At 42.2% G+C, this 17,648-nt stretch overlaps 1 protein-coding gene across 1 annotated transcript; it reads left to right on the top strand.

Moving 5' to 3' along the window:
- Window positions 1–250: 250 nt before the first annotated feature.
- HAPSTR1 (HUWE1 associated protein modifying stress responses) lies at window positions 251–16,925 on the top strand. Its single transcript, XM_030229707.2, has 4 exons — window positions 251–685; window positions 1,443–1,523; window positions 5,545–5,820; window positions 13,620–16,925. Exons 1-4 carry the CDS (start codon window positions 466–468, stop codon window positions 13,862–13,864), a joined length of 822 nt encoding a protein of 273 aa, XP_030085567.1. The 5' UTR covers window positions 251–465; the 3' UTR covers window positions 13,865–16,925.
- The last annotated feature ends 723 nt before the right edge of the window (window positions 16,926–17,648 follow it).

Below are 17,648 nucleotides of genomic sequence, written 5' to 3' on the forward strand. Positions count from 1 at the left end.
CGCTGCCGGGGGGGCGCGGGCGGGGCCGCCTCACGCCAGGGGCGGGGTCAGGGCCGGGGCCGCGTGAGGAAGCGCACTGCGCACGCGCATCGCGCCGACGCCCCCGGCACGGGGCTGTGACGGCGTAACCAAACCTGCGTTAGCCCCGCCCCCCGGGGTGTCCCGCGTGACGGACACGTGAATAGACCAATGAGCGCTGGGAATCCCGGACGGACCGGCGGTGCCGGGGCGGTAGGGGCCAATTGAGCGCTGCGGGCGGGGCGGGCCGGCTGCGCGTTCCCAGGCGCCTCGGCTGGGCTCTCAGTGCGCTCGGGGCGGTGCCGGTGCTCGGAGTGTTTGGGGCCGGTGGAGCGACGGGCGGGCCCGGCATGGGGGTGAGGTAGGGCCGGCCCGGTGCACGGAACGAACGCGGCCGGCTGTCGGAACCGGGTGTACGCGGCGGTGGGACGCGGAGCCGGGCGGAGGATGGAGGACAAGAAGGAGGAGGGCGAGGCGGAGATCCAGGAGCACGGGCCCGAGCACTGGTTCAGCAAGTGGGAGCGGCAGTGCCTGGCTGAGGCCGAGCAGGAGGAGGCGCTGGCGCCGGAGCTGCAGGACGAGGCTGCGGCGCAGCCCGAGCACAAGCAGCAGAAGCTCTGGCACCTCTTTCAGAATTCGGCCACCGCCGTGGCGCAGCTCTACAAGGGTGAGCACGGTCAGAGGCTTGGGGAGGGCACAGCTGGGGCGGCTGCGGCCAAGAGGCCGGTGGAGCCCGAGCGCGGTGGGCTCGGGGCCCGGCCCGTGGGGGGTGGGAGCGCCGAGCAGCCGCGGAGCTGCCGGGGTGGGGAGGTGTCCGCAGCGGTACAAAGGGGCCGAGGCGGCGGGAGGAGCGGCTGCCGGCCCGCGGCTGCCCTCGGAGACGGACGGGAAAACAAAATGGCGAGAGGGAGGGGGAGCCGCGGTCGCGGCCCGGACAGCGCCCGGCGCGGCCTCTGGGGCGGCTCCTGCGCCGACCCGGCCGCACCCCCTCCCCCGGCTGCCGGAGCGCTCGGGCCGGAGCGCGGCCGCGGGGTGTCGGGGCGCTCCAGCGGGGGCCGCGCCGGTAGGGTCCGGGCGGCGGGGGCGAGCTCCGAGCGTCTGGGAGGGCGGGGGGGGGGGGGGGGGGCCGGGAAGCCCGGCCCTGCCGGCTGCTCCCGACGCCCAGCCCGGGAAGAGACTCCCGACAAAATGGCGAAGCGGGGCCGGGCTCATTGTGCGGCGGGGCCGGGGCGGGGGCGGCCGGGCGCTCCCCGCCGCGCTGGGGGCACCGCGCCCGCTGCCCCGGCCGGGCCGCTGCCCGCCCGCCCCGCTCGGCCCCGATCCGGAGCTGCCTCCGGAAGGTGGAACAAAATGGCGAAACCTAACATGGCCGTTCGGAGCGGGTGACTCCAAAATAAACAGCGTGTGTCCTTCCCTCCCTGCAGACCGGGTGTGCCAGCAGCCGGGGCTCTCTCTCTGGGTCCCCTTCCAGAACGCCGCCACTGCGGTCACCAACCTCTACAAAGGTAAGGGGCTGCCCCCCCGCTGCCCCGGCAGCCCTCTCCGCCGACCCGGGCCCCACTCTGCCTCCTGCCCCGGCTTACTCATAAGTAGGGCCTGTTAATGTCTCTTATTCACCCTGATAAAATCTAACCCGAGACTGCTTCCTGAATCTTGCAGGTTTTCCCTGGTCCACTTTAGCTGACGGTAGCTGAATCTTTTCTGTTGCCTCATGTCAATGACTCATAAACTTTAAATCTGTTTTACTTTGAGACCCTTGAAAAAGGGTATCTTTAACATGTGTCTGTTTCTTGAGAATTTAAGGGAAGCGTACAATATCGTATTAAACAATACTGAAATTCCCTGCATTGTTTATATTTCATAGTGCATTAGATGTTGGGGTGTCAGTATAATGCCTTTTTTTTGTGATGAAGCGAAGTTAGATTTAGTGTTCATAAAATTCTGCATAGATGTTATGTGACAGAAACTTTTATCTTCTTGTGGCACTGAGGCTTCTTAATTAAGCCTCACAGTTTATTTTAAGCACTAAAATGTCATTATGTCTGTGTTCAGCATGGCTGTAAGAAGGCAGCGTTAGCCAGAACTTTGATAGGAGTGTGCTTTGCATGTGCTTGTGTTTTAGTGCTGGTTTACTGGGAGTTTCTGAACTCTGCAGTTCTTTGGGTTGTCCCAGGAATTCTTGTCTGTAGAAGGATCATTCAGTGGCTTTTACTTTATTTAAAAGATTGTGCTGAAATGATATATATCATTAAAGGCTGAAATTGGCACATTGTGATTCCCATTGTTACTGTCTTCCATTCCAAGGAAGGAGAGTACTTTAAAATTCCAATGTTGGTTTTTCTGGCTTATAGTTTGATTTCCCCCCCCCTTGGTCCATATGGCATTATCTGTAGTTCTACCTCTGTGGTCCTTCATTTGCCTCCAGTTTTGTTGTTTGGGATTTGCTTTAAGCAGTTCAACTTGATGTGTTTGTGATGGGTGATCAGGTTTCTGACAGATGTGGACAGAGTGAGGAGGAAGTGTAGGTGCACAGCCCTCACTGCCAGACTTGTGCCTCCTGCAGAAGGTGCATTTGAATGCTGTGTGTATGTGTCAGGTCATGTGAAGGGGCAGCCCCTCAGAGCAGCAAGGTGCTGCCCTGAGGGTGTGGGTCACTAGAACATGTCTGGGGACAATAGTCATTTGAGAATGGTTCTAGAGTAGCAGCAGGTAGTGTTAATAAATTGTCTGGAATAATTACAGTCTGTCTTTACAAATGGCTCTCCCTTACAGCATCTTTATTATGAAGACTTAGGCTGTTTATTTCTGGTTAAAATGTTAGATTACTTGTGCTCTAGGCAAAATGAGCCTTTTTGTTGGCAATGATGTGATTAACTGATGAGTAGGCGATCGGAGAAACTAGACTTTTAAGTTGGAAGATGTCTTTTGTAAGATATAATGTAATACTTCAAAAACCAGCACCTGAAACAAATGTTTTCTTCAGACAGATCCTAAAGTACCCGAGTTAGTCAGGAATGCCATCTTTCAATTTCCAGTTAACTTGCAAGTCAGTGGAAATTTGGTGATAATATGGTAGAAACAGCTGAACACTGTCCTATCTGACAAGTTGGAGTCTCTTACTGTGACCTTGCTTTCCCTAGTGGTAAACATGGCTCTTAAAAAATCTCCTGTTTTTCACATTCTCAGTACTGTTTGTTTTGGAGGACTCTGTCAGAACACTGGAGGAATACTTGGTGGTGTGAACTGAACACCACAAACTGCCTCTTGCCTTGTCAGCTGCTTTCTGATCTGATAAAAACTTGGATTTTTGAGGCATCATCTTTTAACAAGAACAGTCCGAGGAAGGGTGCATAATGAGAATGCCATGATGTCTTGAAAGTCAGCATTTCTTCTGAATATAGATTAGAAGTTTAATATCACACCATACTGATGGTCTTTAGTCCTGAATTTCTGGTGCTGGTGATAGAGACTGCATTCAAGGCACTTCATTATCTTGATTGCACTAAAAACGTAAAGCATGGCTTGTAATGTAGGATTTAGAGCTTAAGGCCACTGTGGAAAGTTCTAGGTATGTGTAAGACCTCTGAGTCTACAGTTTACCTTGTTTTTATTAAAAAAGCCTTGAATATTTTCTAATGTTGATTTTGACTTAATAATTTTGGAATATATGCAGCTTGACTGCTTAGGTTTTGCTAGCTTAACTTTGTAAACAAAGTAGTTGTGGCTTTTACCATAAAAATCTAATGTACCCAGGGTAATGATGCTTGAAACTTCTCTGGGCTGCATCAGCAGTCAGTGTTTGACCTCAGACCTAGTTCACAGTTAGCACTTTGTAAAGCATTCTTATACACAAAGAAAGCAGGGTATTGACGTAAGGCCAGCCTCCAAGCCTCAGAAGGACACTCCTGGTATTTCAGGAAGTGATTAAAGGAGTATTTTCAGTTTCCAAGTTGGCTCCAGAGTGTTTGTGCAGCTTTTGCTGCCAGTGCACTGAAGTTGGGGCTGCTGTGCAGTATAAAATGGCAGGAGGAATAATCTGTCATGTTACCATTGCTTTCAGAGGAATTAGCATTTGTAAATGTAGCCTTCAGATTGCAAAGTAGTACAGGCAGAATACTCTTAGAGTGGATACAAATAACAGGTTAAGTTACATTTGTTTACTTGTTTAGTTTATACTCCAAAAGCTCCAAGATTTAACTCAGCTCAGTTTGAGGTGGTTTTGGTCTGTTATGTTAGGTTTGAAGTGCTTCTCTTTGGCAGTGTAGCTCTCAGTGCTGTCTTTCACAGTCTGTGCTGTGGTGCCTTAGAATACAAGTCAAAGAATAACATTTAATAATAGTGCTTTCTGGGTTCTGGAGTGTGACAAAGCTACATTAGATGTGTATGTCACTGTTTGTAAACCAGTATTGGGATAGCTGTTCTTAAAGAAATACATTTGTCTTCTGGCTTTTGCCTTGGGCTTCATTAATAAAACAATATAAAGTGCTGTTTAAATCAGCTTTGCCACATGGAAAAAATTCTATGGAATTCAAGTAAACAAAATTGGAGCGGATATGTTCATGCCTTTTAAGGAGCAAGAACAACATAATAGTATGAAACTTTACATGAAACTGAAATAGGTGTTGCCAAAGCTCTGATAGCAAACCTATGATGAGCAAGATGAGCATAATTGTGTGGTGAACAGGATTTGTCCCACCTGTTACTGTGGTTTGAAACTTACTCAAACTGATAGCCAGAAATACACTTCCCGAAGTTTGAAAGCAACTTAATACATTGGAGACACATTTATAACTGATGTGCACAGGTGACTAGTTACATTAACAGAGAGGGAAATTGCATTTTGTAATAGGATTTATTGTAAATTGTGTGTTAAAACTTCTGTATATCAGAATTCTGATGGGATTCTAAATGGGGAAGGAAACTTTCTTAGCCTTTGTAAATGGTATGTTGGCTAATTGAAAGACATCAAGGATACTTGTGTTCTAACTAGTTTCAAAGCTGTGGCCTGTGAATTGCCTCTGCAATTGAAATCCAGCTGAAAATAGAAGAACTTGAAAGAAATCCTGAGTTTTCTGGCAGTTCCTTACCTGTCAGAATGAAGAAAAGCAGTTACTCCTTTCTTATATTGGGGCTTCCTGCTGTATTGATGCACTGTGTGTGTCTAAGTCTGTTGTCTATTGATTTAAGTATCTTCCTCAGTCTGACAGGCTCTAAGTGTGTTTTTAATGTAAATAAACAGTGCTGTGGTGTTGACCTGAAGTATAGTAAATGCTGTTTAAGTGGTGCTGGAGTTGCTGTTGACTATCTGACACGTAAAGAGGATGGAACATTTTGGCTAATACTCTCTTCAGGTTTAATGGAACTCCTCTTTGCTGCTGCAGCCACCTTGGTGCTGCCTTATGGAGTAGCCTGTAGAAGATGTGGATACTTCTTCTTTCCCATGGTTGGCAGGAGGCCACATCACTGCTGTGCCATGCTGTACATTGCTGTGTAACACTAAGAGAACTTTTTTCTGTCCTCTTGCAGAGAGTGTGGATGCCCACCAGCGAAGCTTTGATTTAGGAATTCAGATTGGCTATCAGCGTCGGAATAAGGATGTGTTAGCCTGGGTTAAAAAACGCAGAAGAACTATTCGAAGAGAAGACTTAATCAGCTTCCTTTGTGGAAAAGTCCCTCCTCCAAGAAATTCTAGAGCTCCCCCAAGACTGACTGTAGTATCCCCTAACCGAGCTACTTCAACAGAAACTAGCTCATCTGTAGAGACTGATTTGCAACCCTTCCGTGAAGCCATAGCTCTGCATGGTAACAGTCACTTTTTCAATATTACTTGGTTGAAATTGGGTGGGGGTTCTTAAAGTGTGTTTGGTATATCATAATGTGTCATGTACCTGGTGTTCCAGCTGAAGGTATCCCCTTCATTCTTCAAGGGAGCTTTTGCATGTATAAGGCATGTGTTGGCTGCTAAAATTTTGTATAGTTGAGTATTTTGAATGAAGAAAAGGTACTGAATAAAAATGAAATTTGGGTCTCTAATATTGCACAGCTGTGAACTCCGCGGTTAAGTATCAAGTCTTGGTAGTGTTTTTGAAGCATGAAGAGGCTTGGCATTCATACCAATGCTAAAGTAAACAGAATTCTTGGAAAATGGCAGTGCTATGCTAGCAACTAGTTAAATATTAAGATTTGACTACTAGCAAATTTTTGGGGGCTTAGGGAGGAAATTTGATGTCTGAGGCTCCTGTCTCTAGCTCTCTAGTACCTTTGTTAGGCACTAATGCAGTTCAGCATTCTACTTGAAGTACCCTGGAAAGGGTGTTTCAGTTACACTTTTTTGAAATGGAGTCCTGTTCAGAAATTTGCTCTAGTTCACTTTCAGATTTACATGTCTTCCAGTGTCATACTGAATTGCCTTCCTTGCCATCACCAGCAATGTTGGGTATTTCTCTTTTCAGACATGAATATTAAGTAGCTTATTCTGTATTGGAGTATGATTGAGCAAGTGATGGACAGATGTGCTTTAAATTGCTCTTGAGGTGAAATGAGGCAGTTCACCTCTGGGTTTTGTGCCTTCTAAAATTCAAAAGGGTGGGAGATATCTTCAGGTACAAACCCTAGACCATTCTAAAAATAAATTTAAGCTATTTAGAAGTGCAACCTAAATTAAGTTTTTACTGTCTGGATATTCTCAGTGGGGGGTAGAATTGATGGGTTAATTAGAAGCATGAATTTCTGAAAATGCAGACTTGGCTTCTGCTGTGCTGTGGTGGTTTTTAAAGATGCCCAGTCCAGACACTGTTACTGTCTAGGTGTCAGCCATTTAAACCAAACATGCTTCCCTACTCACTCATGTTGGTTTTGGCAGTTTCCTGTCTCATACTGGAAGGAGGCTAGGGAATTCTGTGCACCACTGGTGCTAACTCAGTGTAGATAAAATTAATTTCATGAGAACAGCTGAAGAAGCTGGCTGTCGCTGTGGTAAGCACCCTCGTAAAAATGCTTTTCTGAAAATATAGTTGAATCTGTGGAGTTGGATTTAACTGTAAAGGCTCAGTCTCAGGGGAGAGGAAGCTTAGGTAGGCTCACTTCAGCACAGTGAGCTCTCTGAGTAAACTCAGAGGCACTTTTATTGGTAATATGGCTCTTTTTGTGTCCATGTATCGCTTCATAGCATCTGCTTTGTGCAGAGGTGGTTTATGGAAGTCACTTTTCTATAGCATGAGGATCTGAACAGTGATTTATAAAGTTTTCCATATTTCATAATGCAATGCAGGGTCTCAAGGAAGTTCTGTCCTCTGTAGTGGCGCTGCAGGGGCTCAAAATGTACTTTTCCCCTTCATCAGCTGGTTGACAAGATTACGTGTCAGTCACCTTCTGGATTAGGTTCTCCTCATATCAGTTTCAATCTGGTCCTTGACACAAATGCTTTTGTGCTAATCCTTTAGTGACTAGGCTTGTATTGGGCTTCATAACTCTTTTTAGGTTATTGCCTACAATGTTTGCATTACTCTAGCTTGTTCCCCCTCTTTTTTTTCCTTTAAGGAAGTTGTGATTTAGCAATTTCATGAACTCATTTCCTATTTATTGTAGGGCTTTTCAAAATTATGTTTTGATTTTGAAACCTGCTAAGGATCTTCAGGTGTGTGTAAATTGACCTCATTAGGCCTGTGCTTTTATTGTATTTTTTGGCACATTGTTTGAAAGTGCTGCTTCTGAGTATCTTGAGGAAACATGAGAACCTGATGATAGTGAGGAGCAGTCCAGGCACAGAGGTTTTGAGAGGAGTTTCCAACTGGCATGTAAAGGTTGGAGGATGTTTTGTGCTGGTTGGCTTCCTGGTGGGAATAGGGCATTTCTCTATTGAACATGAGGATGGGTTGAATTAGATTTGAGGGATAATGCTAAAACTTTGCTGCTTGCAGCAAGACCTCTTTTAGTAAAGTAGGTATAGGTATGAATAGCCTATGGCACCAGGTAAAGTAGAAGCAGAGCTGGGGTATTGACTTCTCAGAAATAGGAACTATTATATGTCTAAAGATCATGGCATTATAACTTGCTGATCTTCCCATGTGATTGTGGAAAATGCCTCTTTTTTCGTCATGTAGCCCCTAAGTGCATCATAAGCACATCTGAAAATTTTGACAGAAGCAGTGGTAACAAAATAGCTAATAATTCAGTATTCCCTGGAACATCAAACACAATTCTAGGTGTATGCCCCAGACTAAAACATTAGAGGTTAGCATCCTTTAGGCATCAGTATAATCTTTAAGCTGTATGCTTCATCTGAAAAAAAATATCTTAAAACTGAATTTTTGTCTCCAGCCCTGTAACCTCTGACCTGTATTTTATCTCTGTAAGATGGTTGACAGTTTTTTGGACAGGATATTGACCCCAGAATTTAATCTTGTGATACTGATTATCAAGTCTTTGAACTACAAGAAAACTTGAGAGCAGAACAGCAGAGAAGAACCTGTTATAGTAGCTAAAAGCAAAATTATCATGGCAAAAAATTAGGCATGAGAATGTTTAAGATGTGATCTCCCTTTTCTTTTAACTTCATATCACTTAATGCTCTGCAGTTGTTACTGAAATCTTGAGTGTTACTTAGTGAGAATGAGACTTTGGAACCTTACTCTTGAGAGAATAAACTTTGGTAAACAACATCTTTTCCCTTATTATCAGCTTTTCACTGTAAGCATGCTGATAGGTAACCTTTGAAATAATGCATGTCTGGTGACTTGAACTGTCAATATTTGAAAAGAAGTTCAAGCCTTTTAGAAAAGCTGAGTAGTTATCTCAAGGTAATACATGGTGTTTTACTCTGGAGTGCCAGTGCAGTTTTCTGAAGCTTTAATGAAACATCAGTCTGATGCTTGGTGTTTTAAGATGTGGTAGTAGGAGATAATACCTTTATTGTCCAACATCTCAATTACAGAGTTGGATTTTTAACTTCCATTAGTCCCTGAAAGGTCATTGCAGCTAGGGAGAGTATGGATGTGTCTTCACCTACTCTATGGATGTGTATTGACATTTCCAGTTCTGTAAGAGATGAGTTTCAAATGACAGAATTACATCAATCTGAGCTAACAGTACAAGAGTCCCAAACACTGCCACGTGCTCTGCCACGTTGTGCCTGGCTGTAGCTGGAGTACCAAGTGTGGTGCACAGCCTGTGTCCTTCACTTGGCATGTGCTCCATGTTTCACACACTGTTCTCCTAGCATAATGGGAGAAAATGCTGTGACTTGAGGAGGGTAGAAGCAAGCTCGGAAAGGTAATGTTGAAATGCATTTGACTTGAGCATTCTTATTCAAAAGTGAGGTGAATTTGAGGAAAAAATAGGGCAGCAGTACAGTGAGACAACATTAGTTCTTTTTCTCCTCAGCTTTAATGTTGATGTATATAATTCATGTGATTTGGTCTCTTTGGGGTGGGGAGAGCACTTGCTCATAGAAGTGTGTGACCTGGCCCCTTAAGGTCTGAATTTCCCCTAGGCCTTCATATTTGCTTCTCAGAATATTAAAGTGCAGTTTAAAACAGGAGCACTTAGCAGAGTGGAGAAGCAGCAGCTGGTAAAAGAGGGGATGAGAGAACAAAGTTCAGAGTGGTCTGACACAGTTTAATTTAAAGGTTGTATGTATATATAGCTGTGATGGTATGTGCTGCTAAAACTTGTGCTTTGAGCCAGTATTCTGAAAGGGTGAATATGACAGAAGAGTGACAAGGATCTCTCTGCATGCTGTTTTGTATTTATCTGGGGTTATTAACTAATTGCTGCTTTAGTCACACTACCGAAGCATGAATGTTCCTTTTGATACTTCCTGATTAAAACTTCTAGAAACAATAGTACTATGTGGAACAGTAGCTACCCAGTATATTATGCTGTGATAGTGACCTGAATAAGTTGTACATGGGCATGATTATAGTGCAGATGAAACAGCATTACAGTTTATTTGGCCAGTGGTGATAAACATGCTAATTTTGAGTTGACAGTTTTAAGTATTTTGTAATCCATGAAACATATTTTCAGTCAAGCATTCTAATATCTTGATAGTTTTGGAATGTACTTAGTAATAAATTGGCCAGTATTGGTCACAGCTTCTTCTGATAGTACTGTAAGACCTTTCAGAGTATAATTCTTTCATGTCTATGAAATGTCATTTTGTTGGTGAAAGATACAACAGGAAAGAGAATGTACTCGGTACTGCAAAATGTTTGAGATATGCCTTCCACTTCAAACCTTTCCAATTCATAAAGGGTGTAAGAGCAATGTGGGCTTTCCTAAAGGCCTCTAAGAATAAAGGAGATATTCGTGGTAGAAAAGAGTGGGAAACTTCAGAGGTGGATGTGAGATTGTGGGAAAAATGAAGCCACTTCAGCAGCTGTTTTGTATGGACAAAACTGGTGTGCCTGTGGTTAGGCCATATTAATCACAATATAGAAATTTGAGGTTGGGAAATGATGTTTGCTGATAGTCATGTCATCTTACCACTTCCTAGTGTCAGTTATTGCTTTAAATGCTTTGGGAAGAGCTCTGAGTCTGCTGAAAGCTTAAACTCAGAGTAATTCACAGTAAATGGTTTGTCTGAGATTTCCTCTGCCTTGCCACAGCTTCCCAAGGAAAAACCTAACTCTTTTCCCTGTTGACCAAAAGTGAATTTTTTTTTTTTTTTTGAGCATTGCAGGTTGTTCTCAGAGATGTTGGTTCCATGACGTGGCATCTTGATATTTGAATGTATGCCTTGAGTTTGCTTTGACTTTTCCATGTTAGCTTAATTAGCCAATCCTAATGCGCAAATCCAAACTGTGATCTGCGTGTTTCATTTGGCAGTTTTGCCCTTCTGGATGGGTAGGCAGTGCTGTGTAACGTGGTTAACTGCCAGGAGCTGAGGCTGTCACTCAGTCTGTCAGTGTACCCAGCCATGACTCTTACTGCTACTAAATAGTCATCTCCTGTGGGAGATGCAAGATTAACCTGTAGCTCAAAGCCCATGCTGTGATGCAATATCCTTGTATTCTGATCTGTAGGAATTAATTCAAATCTACTCTCCTGCCTTAGACACCAAGTTGAAGATTTTAACTTCTAATTATCTCCTGAAGGTTGTTTGTGTATTTAAATGTTCAGTGATTCAGCATTACCTAAATACTGGGAAGTCAGTGACTGCTTTAGGCATTGCTTGTGAACTTTGGCAGTCTGGTTTAGAATATGCTGCAGTGTTTTACAGATACATCATTTAACTGTATCATCTATTTTAAAAAATGCTTGTTACTTGAAAAGGCTCCACATAAAAACATAGTTGTTGTGTGGTGCCAAAGAAAATGTCTTTTGGCATCACAGGTCAGTTTTGGGGTTTATTTAGAATAATTTTTCTTCTCTTGGGTACTTGATGTAGTAAAAAGATGTCATGATAAAACTGAATTACTATGTTGTTCATTTGGTATGAGTTGTATAACAGTAAATGATAAGTGATATAAATTGTTGACTCTTAAGTGTAAGTAATGACCCTGAACTTATGTGGTCACAGCAGTTCTGTTTGGAATAGGGATGTGGGTGGAAATCTCTACAATCAGTTTGGATTTGAAAAAATGTCAGCTGTATGCTGTCAGATTTTTTCCAATTTAAATGTACAGGATGAATTACTGTTTTTTCTAATGTATGTCATGCCAGTTGAAATTAAACTACTGATGTCTTTGAATTGTGAAGTGATTTGTTACCTGCCCAAACTGTGTATGTTAGCAGTTTATCTGAGATATGGTATCTGAATTGGCTTTTTCTCATACATTTGTCATCAAGGTAGCTGCATAACTTTATTTGGTGGATGCATAGGAAATTCTTGTCCTAATGGCTTTGAATTTAAGCTTGACCTTAATCCTTGGAATATTGTCACAAACCTCATTTCTGAGTTACCTTTACACTAAAACAGCTTCTTCTGTTTAAATACTTTCTGCCATGTGAATGAACACTGATGAACTTTGTGTTCACTGTGAATGAACAGTGATTTTGCTATTAATAAAATCTGCAGGGTGCCTCTTGGAGTTCAGACCATGCTTCTGGGCCCTGTTTGAACACCATTGGAGCTGTAAGCAAAAGCCCTAAGAGAGAATCAGTGATTAGTGGCTGTGTCTGCTGGTTGTTGTGTAATGCCAGATCTGTGTGAAGTATTTCCTGTGCTGTTACAAGTTGGAAGCTTTAAATGTTCATTCAGCAATGTTCAATAGAATGAAGTTGGTTGGGCTGCTCCATCCTGACTTGTGTATCAGCCTGCCATTGCTGCAGATGGTTTTTAGACTTCAGCTTCCAACTGAGGTTTCTGGTGACTGATGTTGTAGTTCTGGCAGTGCTCTCTTCCTAGACCCTCTGAAGTTGCCTATTTGGCCTGCCAGCAGCTGATGGATTGGGTTTTGTTAGGCTTGACTTGTCAGTCAGTGGTTTTTGGCTGCTCATTTGACAGTACATGGAAATGTGAATTAGCGCATGCACAAGGTTTATGATGGCTGGACAGAGCTATTGAATATTTGAGACTGGAGAAGAGAGCTCTAAGATTTTGAAGGTTACTGTGATTGGAATCTTCCTGGACAGTTCAACATTTCCTTGTTCTTATTGTTAGAAAATATGCAGATCTATGCTTATCTTTCCTAGGGCCAACAGATGTTTCTGTACTCTTCTACTAATACTTAGACTTAGAAAAGTTATAATAGTTAAGATGTTTGTCTTATCTCTGAGCTCCTGTTTTTCCACATAGAGCCTGAATTGGAAATTGAGAAGAGTAGTTAGGCTTCTGTGTATTAGTCCTTACTAAATTTATGTTTAAAATGTCCCACTTTTGCAAAATTGTAATGTTACAGAAGGCAGAGGTTAAGTTAGTATGAAAGTCCATGGTTGTCTTTTTATGACCTTGTTTCTACAAGAAATAAACTTCAGTTTGAATCAAATACTATTAATCTGAATACAAACCAAAGTACTTTCAGGATACCTGTGACAGTGATTTGCATCAGATCTGTTGATAACAAATTTTGAGTGTTGGTCATGTGGTTTTTCCTTACTTGATCTTTAAGTGCATTTCTGAATTTAATAATACTAATGTGTTGGCTGTTAGTGTTAGCCATGAAATAAAAGCTTGTATTTGTGAACTGGCTGTGGTGTACCCCTGTCTGAGACCTGCTGCCATACTGCAGCTTCCTTCAGGGAGTGAAAGGGAGCAGGGTGGTGGTGTTGACACAAGGCCAGGTCAGTTCAACTCAAGAGTCCTTGGCAGGGCTGTGTAACTCTGGTCCAGTGTAAAACCTTTAAATTGAGATTATCTGCTCTTGAGTATGTCCCTGTTTTGAATAGCATGTCATGCCTATGGAGTTAATGTTTGCCAGAGTGTGCTGTTACATCCTCGTGTATAAGCTCACTTTTAACATCCTAAAAGGCAGTTCTGGTAACTATTGGATTATTACACAGGCTGAGAGAGTGTGCTCTGGACTGGAGTGGTACAAAGAGCAGGATGAAGTGTCTTTAAGGTCTTGGTGGAATTGGGCTGAGTGTGATCCTGTGTGGCACACGTGGGAACTGAACTTTCTGTGCTGTCTGACTGAAGCCCTTTTTCTCTCTCTCCCCAGGTCTTAGTGGTGCAATGGCTAGTATAAGTGTTCGCTCGAGTACCCCAGGCTCGCCTACTCACGTGAGCAGTGGCTCCAATGCTAGTCGAAGGAGAAATGGACTCCATGATGTTGATTTGAACACTTTCATATCAGAAGAAATGGCACTCCACTTGGACAATGGTGGAACTAGAAAGCGTACCTCAGCCCAGTGTGGCGATGTCATTACAGACTCACCAACTCATAAACGCAACAGAATGATCTAAACTGCAAAAATTTCAAACCCACCATGCTGCTTGAAAGCCACTTGATCCTCAGAGTACTATTGAAAAGGAAACATGAGGCCATCTTTCCATATTCACTGTTTAAGACAAAGAATTCAATAAATGCCATAAAGGAAATTTTAGATATTACATTAGATGCCTCTTGTAACTGCGGCTTTCTTAAACTATATTCTTAGCAGAGGACATCAGATATTGTGTAGTAGTTAGCAAGATCATCATAGGCGAACATGTATCTGTTCCAAGGCTAAAAGTGACCTTACTTGTATTATTAAAGGGAAAGGAAATTTCAGATGTTTATTTGGCTATAGAATTTTTTTTTGTCCTTTATTTCCTGCTTTGAGTATTTGCTTAAACAGTATTGCCAGTTTGACTGAAATTGTCTACAACATGACTTGGCATCTTTGTCAAAACTGCAGGCTTCCATTTTTGCAGCACTGTACCATGCACCTAGTTTCTGTATAGTAACAGTGTGCAAGTTATAAATATTGGACTGTACCCTTTTTAGTTTTAAAAGCAGTTGATAATTCTGGTGATTGTGTGATAATGTAAAGAGGTGCTATGATGGTCATGCAATTAATACTTAATATTGAATCAATACAAGGATCTTTATTGGATTCACTTTGTGTGTTCTAGTGCTCTGAAGTAGCAATATTAAACTTTTCCCCAATTAACTTCATAGGCTTTTAAATCAGTTTGAGAAAATATATGTACTTATTGGTATTATCCTTGTGGTAATCATACACAGTGCAGACTGCACCAGTGCTGACCTAAATTTAGAGAAAAATGTCCTGTAATTGGAAAATAGGCTTTTCTGTTCAGTATTAGTGAAGGGTAGGTTTTGTGTACACCCATATCCTATTTTACATTTCTTGTGAAGTAATTGCCCATTGCTGGGGAGGGGTGGGAGGAGAGGGAATGTGGGGAATAGTTGGAAAAGGGGTGTGTTCTAACAAGTAAGACTTCTGGTCACATGTGGAAACTTGGACTAACTTAAACAAGAGTCTGTGATGTCATCCCCTTAAGGAGGGAGTGACATGTAGGTTCTGTGAAGTGCTAAGAAAATAATTTAAAACTGGAAGTTGATTATAAAACTCTGGATAAACATGCTGTAAGCATGAATTAAAAAGGATAAATGGCTTTCTTTTTGTGTTTAGCTTACATTCATAGGATTGAACTCTGGCTGCCGTAACTTAAGCATAGTCTAAAACTGAACTAAAGATCAAGACTGATCTGCTGCAAATCTGTTTCTGAATGGGGAAGGACAGATGTCAGTCTCAGAGTGTCCTGACTATTTTTATATGTAGAGGGAGGAAGTCTTTGGTAGAGAGCTCTGGCTTTAGGGCCTCTAAATCTCTGCCTTGGAAAGGGATAATACAGGAAGAATAAGAAAATGGAGAGCTCCAACCCTGCACGTTGGGAAAGGGGTATTTAGAGAGATGGTATGCATGCTTTAACTGGAAGCATAGGTTGATCCTGGGATTAAATATAGTTGTGCTAGATTCCCAGTACTAAAAATTGTGGTTTCTGGCGAAGTTAAGGCACCTTGAGCTCCATGTTAATACACAGCTCTTCAAGACTTTTGCTTACGTGCTTGTAGAGTCAGATCTCTTTTGTATTATCTTTGCTGTTTGAGCAGACTTCACTGTAGGTTTGCCCTTTTTACCCTCTCATCGATGTTTGTAGTCAAGGCAAGACAGCAATGCTGTGCGAGATAGTCAAGGCTCTCTACATGAGCCTGATTTCCTTGCCTTGTGGTGCTTCCATCACATTTCTTTACACTCAAGAGCCCTTGAAGATGTCAGTAGTTGCACAGTACTGTAGCAAGAGGCTCTGTAGTTCATGGACAGCTGTCAGAAGTGTCCAAAGAAAAGTGCTAAGAACTGCTCCAACCCCCACCTGTGTTACATAGCTGAACTTGCACATCACTTGAAGACTCAGTATACATTAATTTCAGTTACTGCTATTAACTACGATTCATAAGGTTTAGTTTATGTACGATGTTAATACTGCATAAAGCTAGTTTCTTTTGGAGACTGCATTTTCAGCAAAGATTTTGAAGATGGTATCTGAATATACATTAGTATTTATTAGACTATTGGCAGAGGGATTTTCTGTTCTAAAAGAAAGGTGGAGTCTGAACAGAAAGGACAGGTGTGAGAACCATTCTTCAGCTCTTCTGTTTATTTTTTAACTGGCTTGTATAAGTAAGATGCTTATCCTCTGCAGCTTCTAACACACTTTATTCTTGATGTGGTAAAGGTGACATCGTACTGGTATCAGTCCTGCACGCAGGAACTGAACTGTAGCAGTGCTGCTGGTCTAGCCCAAATACAGAGCCTGTTCAAATTACTTCTCCCCTTTCTTGCATTGAAATAAATCTTGTTGATGCTCTGAAGCATTAATTTGGTCTATTACCATCTAAAATGAAATTTGTCTGGCTTCTTATTTAATTTGTGCCATTTTTCTTTGAAAGAAAGCAGACTTTGATATTAAACTGGTTGCATTAATGTCTTTTTTTTTGATTGTACCTTAAATATTTGGCAACTTTTGATTGTTTTTCATTTAGCCCCAACTGTTGTTTGCTCTTTGACCTCTGCTAGAGTGATCAAAAATGCATGTATTCACCTAATAAACACAGGAGAACAGGTTGTCTTTGAAAAAAAGAAAAAAAATAAAAAGAAGTCCAGTACCTGTTGCTTTGAAGACTATTTTTTGTGCCAGTGTAGAAAACCGATGTTCTGGAAATAGCTTTCAGCTATATCCAAACTGTAGCTCCTGGAGCCAGAAGTGAGTTGATTTTCAGTAAGGAACACTGACTGGAGAACTGTTTAGTTTGGTACAAATGGTGCTTACTTTTGCTTTCTCCTCTGACTCGTGCAGTTGCCCGGTCTCTTCTCCATGTACATCCAATCTAACCTGAATGTGCGGCAGTTACATAAAGTACATCCTGCACTGAAGCTACTGAGCTTGGCTTGCTTATTAATGAAGTAAGTTTTAAATGTTCAATTGAAATCTATATTACAATAAAGTCATGCAAAAATGATTTTGGTTGAAATTGAAGTCCTGCAGTTAAACTTACTTTCAAATGTGGTTTACCCAGCTGGAGTAATAGAAACTCTAAGTCATAATAAACCTAATAAAAAAAAAATACAACTAATCAGGCTGCTTCGTAGTTCTTTGAAGTTTCTGAATAATACAGTCCAATACTGCCAGACAAGATGGGATTAGTGTGAGCTGACAGGCTGCCTTGTGCCTCTGCTGTTGTGCAGATCAGGACTTTCCTACAGGGTGGTAGCTGTTTGGTGTAGTTTACACACAGGCTTTTGTTTTGTCTCCTTTTGACTAATGATGGTACAGAAAATTGGGGTGTATTTCATCTGTACAAGATGTTCTGCAGACTTCAACATCACTAATACTTAAAAGAAGCATCTTAAAGAGATTTAAGTGGCATAGTTTAGGAAGTTAAGTGGTGTTGACTTCAATAGTAGAGCTTTCCAGTCTTTTGTAACAGACCCTTTGGACTTAAATGAAATCAGGTGCTTTAATTAGCAGCATTTCCTGTTTCATGTGGGTGTCCCTAAACCTGCAAACTATTTTCCACTTGCTTTATCAGCTGGTTTTAGAATTCCATTATGAAGGAAACCTTTATTTTGTAGGGGCTTTCAAGTTTAAAAAGTATCTTTTTAATTAATGTTAACATTTTTTCACTTACTTAGCCACCAAAATGTTCCAACAGGAATTTAGAAAGATTCTTAAATGGCTTCTA

Source organism: Serinus canaria, chromosome 14 (genome assembly GCF_022539315.1).
Source record: "Serinus canaria isolate serCan28SL12 chromosome 14, serCan2020, whole genome shotgun sequence".
NCBI lineage: Eukaryota > Metazoa > Chordata > Aves > Passeriformes > Fringillidae > Serinus > Serinus canaria.